Consider the following 10516-nt stretch of genomic DNA (forward strand, 5'->3'; position numbering starts at 1 on the left):
TTCTTCACATGCATCACAGTAAACACAGGAGTGCAGTATTGGGAATATTGGGAAAAAAAGGAAAGGTTTACAGTTAGTTCGCTGTTCCTGAGGGTCTGTTTGGACCAGCTAATTGTGCTTCTCAGTTAATGAACAAGTTTTGTCAACTAACACAGCTTGCTAGCTCTTGAGTTTTTTTCCCCTACATGTCTGGAATAGGAATGTTCTGATGGAAAAGCTAATAGTACAAAAAAGGACAGCATTGATCTAGCAAAGAAATGGGGTTACTAGCAGATGGGTGGGAAGAACATTCCATTACAACCACATGGGTGGAGATGTCATTTGGGACATGAGAAGGAGTAGGACTGACATGGGAAGTTAGAGCAATAGTTCTTTGAACAGGGAGAAGACTCCAGCCAACTTGTCTCCAGCCCCAGCAGACTACCCTTAAGGCCAAATTCACTCATCTTTAGGTGACTAGGTATCGTAATCATGTTTGGCAGACTATGATGTTGCAATTTGTTGTATTTCTATAGTATCACATGGGTGTGTTTGTATTCTGACAGCAAAAGAAAAAGATACAGTAGTCCTAAAATATCTGTTCAGAGGTCTGTTCCTTTCAGGTGCTAAGAGTCCACAAGTGTTTCTGGAGCCATCAGTCATAGGGCATCTGCCAGTTACCCAAACAGCATGGGTAAGGATGATGGCAGAGACATTCCTACAAAGGAAAAGAGACAAGGAAGGAGACAGCAGGGAGTATGAGGGAAAGAATTACCATAATGTGATGCAGACTCTCAGCCTCACTGGACTGGGTACAAAATCCTGCTACATTTAAATGAAATTGTATCTGTCCAAATGATGCTTGAGCAAAATGAAAGCTTGGGAGACTGAACAGCACTCAGTAATCCACTGGAAGTCTTGGATGGACTTCAGGAGGATATTTTATACACAATTTTTTTGACATTTCTTGAGTCAGGATTTTAGTAAACACACTTGCTACAGCATGGGTTCCTGTGCAACTTTTCTACTTGGTGTTACAAGGGCTCATGAACACTGATAATCTGTGTTAGGCTTCTTAAAAGTAGAAAACCTACTCCAGTACATTCCTGAGCTGGTTTGGCCCCTGCTCTGCTGATTCACCCATCCCAGTGGACGTTCTAACTCTTTACAGGCTCAGGCTCAGCCTGTCCAAACTTTAGAACAGTGTTCTGACTGTGTGAGGGAGATCTGGCCCATAGAAGACAGATTTCCCTCCACCAGAGCAGAAGACATTGTACTGCATTAGAGTGGCCGTGCTAATCACTACCTTCGCAGCAAGTCTGTGCTTTTCTACATCTATCTCCCACAACAACTGCCCACAAGAAAAATGAATGGTGTTGTACACCACTGGGCTACCGTTAATAAAAGACACAATTTGCAAATACTTTGGTTTCAGTTTTACCTGAGTCATATTTCCTTTAAATTTGAGACAGTCTTCTATTTGAAATGAATAACAATTTCTTTCAAGATTGTGACAGGCCTCAAAACCTTACCAGCATACAGCATAATGACAGTACAAGTAAGTATCTATTTTCAGGTTCAGAAAATAGATTACTATTACAACTCAGGAGTAGAGTTTGATATCTCTGTAAGAATGCAAAGTCAGTGATAATAAAAAATGCAAATGTTAAGAACTATTGGGAAAGCAATGGAGAATAAACACTATAATCATAATATGTAAATCACCATGATCCCTCTACATCTTAAATTCTGAGAGTCATTCTAGTCTATCTCAGGAAGGATACAGTAGAAACAGAAAAGGGTCTGAAATGGGTAACATGAGTGATAAAAGACATGGAACAGTTACCATAGGGCAAGTAATCATGAGTAAGATAGGATTCTTCAGTCTAGAAAAGAGGTGGCTGAAGGAGGAAAGCATTTGGGCTTGCTGAAAAAATGGGCAGTGTGAACCACTGGAACCAGCAAAGGTAATTTCAAGGTCTTGTGTGGGAGACTGAGTACCAAATGATTCTAGCAGGCAGCATGTTAAGAACACATACAGAGAAATGCTAGTTCATATAACATGTGGTTAAGTCCTATCCAGAAGATGCTGTCAAGCTAAAATCATCATACTTATTAAGTAATGTGGCTCACTGGGCTTGTTATAGATACCTACCTTGCCTAAACATTGTCCATTTTTGGCTGTTGCAGAAGAGTTAAATATAAATCAGGCTAGAGAGACATTTGATCTTAGCAAGTTTGACCCTTTTTTACAGTTACTCTAGATTTCAGTAATTGCGGTCAGTGACATGAATTAGTTTGAGGGCTAAATATAAGAAAAATGTAAGTGTGAGGTTATTCAGAAGTTATGTGAAAATGGCCTAATGCTTTTTCACCTTGAGATCTATAGATTTTAGTGGCAACTCAGTCATGTTGCAAAAGTGCATGATGTTTTCAGCAGTATTGCCTTCCTCTACCTTCAGGTGTTAGAAATAACATTAATTTCAGGTAGGAAAAAAGGCTCTAACAATGCTCCAGCATAATAAATGTGTTTGCTGTAATGAAAAGCTCAGTGTTGTGGGTGATAGCTCTCTCAACAGCCATTTCTGAAGTGGGGAATGAGCACTCTTAGAAAGCAAAGGTTATGGTAAGTTCTGCTCTTTTTTCTTTTTTTTTCCTCAAGGTGCAAATTGTGCCTCCATTCTGCTTGCCCTGACACAGCATGCAGGAAGTCTGGGCACTGAATTATTTTCAAAACAAGACAGGCTACTGTAAATGCTCCTTTCCCTGAATAGCAGGTGAGAGCATCACTTAGCTGCTCATGTTGCTTGGAGGGTTGCTACCTACACCTGGCTGTGACACAGTACTGTGCATAGGGAGAAATCTTCGTGGAATAGAATGCATTTCATTTTGCTGAATTCTATAGTTCTACATTTGAACATGGAAACCTCTTTGCAATTCCCCAAGGTTGTTTTGTAGTCTTTCTATTTCACTGATGTAAGAGCTGCCTTTTACTGCCTAGCCCATCATTAAAGCAGTGTTGACTGGTAAGTAATGGGCTGCAAAAGGTGTACCAAAAGATAATTAAAGATGCACTCCAGATAAGCAGGGCATGAGCATCCTTTTTATGAGGTGTTAATGCCTGAAGAACAACTAGTGAAATTGATCTTGCCTCCTTCAGGATGAAAGTTCTGTTTAAACATCAATAGCTTTGTACTGCCCTAGAAAAATGTTTGATGTAAGGGATTTCTAAAGGGCTGTGCTTGTCCTGACTCCCCAGGCAGGCGCCTGGTGATTCAGACCGTTCTGCGCTGGGTAATTTGGCATCCCATTCAGGCTAGCATGATTCTGGGGTCATCCTTGCAACTGTGGACACTATGGCTACTCCGGAGCGAGACAGGACAGGAGCTTGTGATGCCCTCATCCGGACTAGAATAGATGCAGACCTTTTTTTGAGAGCCATTTTAAAGAGCACTGTCCTTGTCTAACAACTGTATTCTTTCCCATAAATGTCCTTTATATACAGACCTGTAATTTTTGTTGTGTATTCAGCATATCCCACCAGTGAGTTGGATTCCTCTGTAAGATGCACTTTTACCATGACTCTGGCATGAAGGAACATTAGCAGAGGACACCATGCTGAAATCTCTAACATAACTACATGGATTTTTGTGAGAGCCTGAAGACAATCTGTGAACCAAAGAGATGCTGGTTTTGTTAAGCATGCTGCTTTCAGTATTCTTGCTTCTTTCCCCACACTCCTCCCATTCCCTTATTTGTGAAATGAGTAAAACACACAGGGGAAGGAATACTATTTTCCCAATAAAGTTCAGAGATAGAGGAGCTCACAAACGGTTGTTTTGATTATGACTGATATGCAACAGCATGATGATGCCAAGGGAACATGGGCAGCAAGGTCTGGTCAGTGTTGTTGCCTGGATTATTGTATGGTCAAACTGTAGGTGTAGCAGGAATTTGTTCTTATATTAGGTCAAGTTCATACATCTCAGCAGATGAGGGGGAAGAAGTGGGGGAGGCAAAGATTGTCATCTTCTTTCCTGGAATTTCTCTTCAAAACTTGCAATCTAAGTCTCTATCAATTAGCATTGCAAAGAAAATCTCTAAAAATGAAGGGTGTAAAGAGGCTGCCTGGCAGAGTGCCTGAAACAGTAACTCCGGGAACTGTGAATTGCTCTCCATAGCCAGAGGATATTAACAAAAGCCTGGTCTATTTGACCTAGCTAGTAGTCATGGACAGTCACTATCAGCAAGTGGTGCAAGTTGGTGCAAGCCTCTGCTGACTCCTCTCGATATCTCCTCTGCAGTGGCTGTGGCCATAAGGTGTGTTTGTTGGAATGGGGTGGCTTCCATATCTTTTTAAGATCAGTATTGCAGGCTGCCTACAAGGCCAGGGTTATAGTTACTCCTATGAGATGATGCTTTGTGCCATGAAAATTGGAAATTCAGAAGGAATGACAGCATTTGTTCTAGCTTTGCCTGTGGCCCAGCTAAATGAGTAAGCTGTCTTTGTATCCTACAAACATGTTTGGTATTCTTGTTCCAGTTTATTATGCACTCCACTGATAGTTGTACTGGAATTGCAGAGAGGTGGAAAGATCATGTGCAATTCCATACTTTCAAGTGGCAGTTTAAATTGGGGTTCCCCAACCCTCTGCTCCTGTGCCTCCCCACCCATGCTGGTGCTTGACCTGAGATTGCAAAAAACCTAACTTGGACAAAAAAAAACCAAACCAAGAAAAGTTATCTTGTGTAGTTGGGTTGGTTTGTTTTGATTTTCTTTTTTAAGAAGTAGCTTTGCGATTTGGCTCATTTGCTATTCACTTGTGCACTGAAGGTGGTGTGTGCAGGTCTGTGTGAAGGCATATAGGGGCTTAAAGGCAAGTAGAATTCCATCCAGGGGCTTAGAACAAGAAGGGATAACTTAAGGTGGATTTGCTGTAGAGAGGACTGTCAATAAACTATGTCACCGAGCTTTTAATGTCCACCCCTCCCTACGTATATATCTGAATGTTAAAAGTGAAGTAAACCTGAACCACTAACAGCACACCCTGACTGTACCTAGAACTGCTGAACCGCTTGCTATCTGGCTGCTTTTTGCTCTTCTCCCACATAAAAACTCTTGCTTAAATACAAATTTTATTGCTTACATAGACAGGAAAATGTGAAGTATCCTGGAGTTCTGTGGGATTTTTCTGTGCTGTGACAGTCCAGGCTTATGGGAATACAATGGTAGAAGCCATGGGAGGATTACTGAGGAATTGCTGTAAGCTGTTGTTTCCAGATGTTTTGAACTATATGCTGCTGTCACCCCTCTGAAATTCTAACTTCCCATACACTTCTGCTTAAAACCGTTATTTAGGCACACTGGTTTCTCATGGCATTTGCCCTGCCTTACATCGGAGCTGCTGAAGGAATCCAGACTCTACTAGACTCACAGGGGCTGACAGTCACCCCTGCCTGGAAGAACATTCCTTTATGTAGTGAACTACTGTGCTGGTGTGTACTATGTTAAAACTCCCTCCCAGCTCAGCTCAAAAGTGGTTGCATGGGAGGTGGCTGCACTGTTTCCTGCAGAATGCAAATAGTATTGTAATAACTCACGTACTTTGTCCTTGTAACCTTTAGTTTCAGAGCAAGCTGAAGCAGGTCATAAATATGAAAAATTGATGAGGACATGTTGAGGTGAAAAACACATGAAAGTAATGACGCTGTTGTTCTTGAACACCTCCAGCAACAGCCATTAATGGCAGCACTTGACAGATTATTACATTGACTAATTGATTTGCTGCTGTTCTAATCCTGTTCTAATATCTAATCCTTTTCGGCACTCCAACTGTTGCTCCCTGTAAGTCCTTATGTCACTCTTGACTCTCTTAAATAGTATCACTGGCCTCTCTTTTGGATTAATACATTGGTCATGATTTCACCTTGTACTGAAAGCACAGACCTTGTTTGTTCTGTACATGACTTGGATGCGTAAAGCCGTCTCTACTCACCCAGAAAGGGGGGGGAAACAAAAAAGAAAAAAAAAAGAGCAGCCCTAGGAAAGGGAAAGCTTGTGCTGAGCTCTTCAGCACACACTCAGGAGGGAGATGGCTTCTTCTCCCCCAAGTCACCTCGGAGTGTGTTGGGGGAGGCTTTGGTGAGTTTGGATCCAGTATCTTGTAAAGCTGGCAGCATTTTATGTACTGCAGTTAAGTTGATAACAAAGATCCCATGAATGGGAATAGGAGTTGGGTAACTGAATGGGGAACATACAGTTTGTCACCCGGGTGCTGTAAGAGCTGGAATGGTTTCCTTCGGGAGAAGGGAGTTGTGAGGGCCTCCTGGCATCCAGGGGAGCCACTGGGTTTCCAGTTGAGCCCCAGGCCTGCAGTTCAGAGAGAAGGGGTGCCTCCCCAGAAGGCCAAACTAAAGGTGTAAGATAACTTCATTAAATTATTCATTCTCCATCTGAATTAAAGAAAGGCAGATGGGTTTGTGGCGGCAGTGGGCTCTTCTCTGGGAGACGCTTTGGCTCCTTCGATGGGGCGAGACCTCATTATGTGTATTTTGGTGATGGGATGACAATGGAGGTGTGGAAGACGGCTCTGAGTCACCCTCGCAGGCCTGGCGGCCCCGGCTCCATTGGCGGGGCTGGGCCAGGAGGGTGGGGGGTCGCTAACGGCCGGGGCGGAGGGCTCATAAGGTGTGGAGTGGCCTGTGCCGCCCTACAGCCCGCACGCCTTGGCACGCATGGAGCTCGCCACCCTTCCCTCCGGTCCCAGCCCTACCACTAAGGCTCCCCGGGGTTCAGCCGAGTGGGTTGATGGTGGTGCTGGTGACAGCGGCGGGGTAGGAGGAAAGGAACGCTGCTCGCCGCCGTCCCCGCTGGCCGCCGCTCTCTTCTCGCTCCCCGCAGACGAGGCCCGGCCGCGTTCCACCGTTCCTGGTTCGGGGCGGGAGGGCGGCCGGCGGAAGCGGACCACCTTCAGCAAGGCGCAGCTGGAGCTGCTGGTCTGCGCCTTCGAGAAGGAGCCTTACCCCGGCATCGCCTTGCGGGAGCAGCTCTCTACGCTCACCGACATCCCCGAGTCCAGGATCCAGGTAAGAGGGACGGGAGAGGCGGCGGGGCGGCCTCCCCTGGCCTGGCCGAGGCGGAGGCAGGTGCTCAGTCTCTGTTGGCTTCGCAGGTGTGGTTTCAGAACAGGAGAGCCCGGCAGCTGAACCACAAGAAGAACGAAGCCAACCCCAAACCGGCCTGTGGGAAGCAAAAGGCGACCCGCTGCGGCGGCGGTTGCCTGGAGAGACCCCGGACGATGCAGGTGCTTGGGACAGACCGGAGCCTTCTCCATCCGCAGCCCGGCCTACCAGGAGAAAACCAGAATTATGCATGCCATACGTCGCCTTACCCGGGACAGCCGTACTCTAGGTTCAATACTCATTTCAGGAGCTTGGATAACACATTTGGAGCCCCTGGTCAGACCCCGGCTCACTTCGGTTTGGACTGTGTGGGAAAAGGGGTCTCGCTAAGTACAGGTGGCACGGGAAATCCCTCCCAGGTCTCACTCCCTGTGCAGGAGGCACAGGAATATCCATACCTGAAGAAATCTTTCACTGAAAGCTACTACTCAGATGCAGATGTTTTTCAGTCTCGTATAGAAGATCACCAGTATCTGGCAGCTAAAGAGAACATGTATAGAAAGCCTGTCTTAAACTATTTAAATGCTAACCAGGGCCTAAGTGTTGAAAACCATTTCTATATCAAATCAAACACTTCTTTTGACACTTTCAATTATGGTGAAGGGGAATCTCAGCTTGAGATCGACCAGATGAGGCACAGTCCACCTCTGGTCATGGGTAGTCATGCTAGTTCTCCTTTGGTGCTTCCAAAACATGAAGTGGGGTACCAAGGGACATTTACTGCTCCAGCTCCATTGTATGGGCAGCAGCTGCTGGACACAGTAAATGACTATGACCCTCATTGGCTGGGTGGGAAAAATGAAATTTTGGGAACTGGATTAGATTTGCTGTTTGAGAATGAGCAAAGTGGGGAGCAAAGTGAGCCAAAAAGTTACCTTTTTGCTTTTGGTGGCCAGAGTTCAACCTGTCATTTGGGTCACACATGAAAATGACAGTGGATATGCTTGGTTGATGAAAAAGTTAGTGTGGTTTTTTTCTGTATTGGCAGTGTTGTCCAAAGTGGCTAGAGGTTTTACAGGTCTGAGTGTGGAGTGCTTGCTCAGAGTCTTGTGTGTTAGATGGAAGAGGAAGGAAGATAAGCAAAGTCAGCAAGGGCTAGAAGAGAATAACCTGCCAAATGTGTGCTGCCTTCCTGCCCTATGGGAAGCCAAGCTGTGTGTGTGCATTTGGTTATTGGCAGCGTCATATTAACTTACATGTCAGTACTGAAAGTTCACTCTTTCTGTGTCCAGAATCTGCTGGATTAATTCTGCCAGCATTAGATTTGTGGGCCAACTGCCCAAGTTGTTTCTATTCTGGTCAGAATTCACTTACTTTAAGAAGTCTATAGAAAATAGACTAATTTATAGCTTTTAGTGGAGAAAGCGTTAATACCAAAGGTGGGGTACAGACACGGGAAAATGACCTTTGGGGTGTCAGGGGATTGCTCACTGGGTTTGTTTGTGTTATGGGTATGTTCCTGATAAAGAATACAGCTGCCCTATTCCGAGATACTTAATGTATAGTGTTTTCATTTAAAAATGACTTCATTTGTAGCCTTATGAAAGGCAGTATGTTTGTGATTTGCTTTTGTATTTTTAATTGTTGGGTAATTTTCCATTTGCCAAATGAAGGTGTTCTACATGGGTGATAATGAACTTGTACAAATGCACTCGCATACAAAAAAAAATCCTTGAGATCTGTGGCCCTCTGGAAGACCACTAATCATGGAACTGCTCTTGATGTGTACCTCTGGAGAGATACACATGCCATGGTTATGTATGAAAGCAATATTGTACCTAGAATGTTGAAAACTATATGTGAAAATTCTGTTTTGTGTTTAAAATGTGGCTCTGCACTAATTTTAAGTATGCCTAGTTTTTAATATGTATGTTATTAATTAATTTTTTATAAAACAAAAGAAATGTAATAAAAATGAAAAAAACACATACCCCAATAAACCAACCATGATGTAGGCTTTTGGTTTCATCCCTGGAGTCAGTGGCCACCTGGCAGGCAGAAACAGGTCTTCCCATGTTATCCTGCCTGCTGATCTCAAGGCATAGTGCTCTCCTATCTCATAGGGGTTTGATGTAAATGATTGGAGGGTCACTGTTGCAGGTTCCCTTAAGTGAGCCTGGTCCTCCTCAGTGCATTCAGCTGTTATCCCCACTCACACTGTAGACATCCTATTGTGTCAATGCTCACAAATCTGCACCGTGGCAGCTGTTTTCAGTGTCTGGTGCTATGGTGTCATGCCTGATTTCTCTAGTAATACTGGGCGTTACAACTCCTTTGTGTGGTCTAAGGAACTGGCTTCCCTTATTAGCAAACCCCATTTCCAACACAGAAGTGGAATGCAACCTGATTGTTTCTTGTGAGCAAGTCCAAGAGGAAAAAAAAAATTCTCCCATCACAGCTACCTACTGCTCAGGGTAGATTTTTCTGTAAGTAACTGTTTTTTAACAGACCTACCTAGCATGCTTCGCAAGAAATACTTATGCAGAGCAGTTGGATGCAACATTTTTTGTGACATTTTTATAAACTTATAAAATGGAGAAAGCCAGGACACAAATCACATGCTTATTCAAGATGTAGATAGTATTTTCACAGCTGTAGTATTAGTAGCTTCCTCCAGACTTGCATGCCAAAAGCACCTCTGCTGTCATCCAAGTAGGTGTTACTGAGGAAGAGGTGGGGCAGGAACCAAGTGTGTTCAGTATCTTTCACTGCCTGTAAAATGCTCCTGTTTATTGAAGACATTAGGATTTTGCAAATACTGAAAAGTGGTTTTTTTTCCCCATGTAACTTGTCAGAGAGTGAGGACTCAGGTTTACCAAATACGGGTTTTAGTCAACCTGGGCCTATTCCACCGATAGGAATCTTGAATTCTTCATTTTGTGGGACCCTACAAAGTGCATTCTTTTATTCTTAGACACCCCCACCAGCAGCAGCGCCATAGTGAGAGCCTTTGCAGCTCAGAGTCTGCTGGAACCTACCTACCTACCTGGGACTTAGGATCTGGCTAGCGTAACAGGCAAGCAGTTCATGACCTGGACACCTCTTTAGCAGCCCTGCTCCTCCCTACTTCTTGGCAAAACACAAATTACCCTGGAGAAGAGGGCCCTTCGCTGAATTAAGCAGGGCCAATACTTCTGAATAGCTTCAGGAGGACTTGCCTTAAGGCGTAGGCACAGGCCGGCGATAAACAGCGACTCACTTCTCGCCTATAGCTCCTTGAATGCTGCATGCCTAGTCATGTCCTTATGAGGTGGTGGACATCATATCTGAAGGAAAACCCCATCATTTAAATACTCTTCGTCTGTGTTCATAGCACTGACAGCCATTAAATATTTTTAACCCTCTGACTTGCCTT

The 10516-nt window shown here is 44.3% G+C and overlaps 1 protein-coding gene across 1 annotated transcript; it reads left to right on the forward strand.

Annotated features, from left to right (window-relative positions):
• The first annotated feature begins 6714 nt into the window (after positions 1-6714).
• LOC137441654 (uncharacterized) lies at positions 6715-9134 on the forward strand. The gene is made up of 2 exons (XM_068139272.1): positions 6715-7065; positions 7152-9134. The coding sequence occupies exons 1-2, from the start codon at positions 6715-6717 to the stop codon at positions 8085-8087; spliced, it is 1287 nt and encodes a 428-aa protein (XP_067995373.1). The 3' UTR covers positions 8088-9134.
• The last annotated feature ends 1382 nt before the right edge of the window (positions 9135-10516 follow it).

Source organism: Melanerpes formicivorus, unplaced genomic scaffold (genome assembly GCF_026170545.1).
Source record: "Melanerpes formicivorus ecotype bairdi unplaced genomic scaffold, bMelFor1.0.p_v2 SCAF_6, whole genome shotgun sequence".
NCBI lineage: Eukaryota > Metazoa > Chordata > Aves > Piciformes > Picidae > Melanerpes > Melanerpes formicivorus.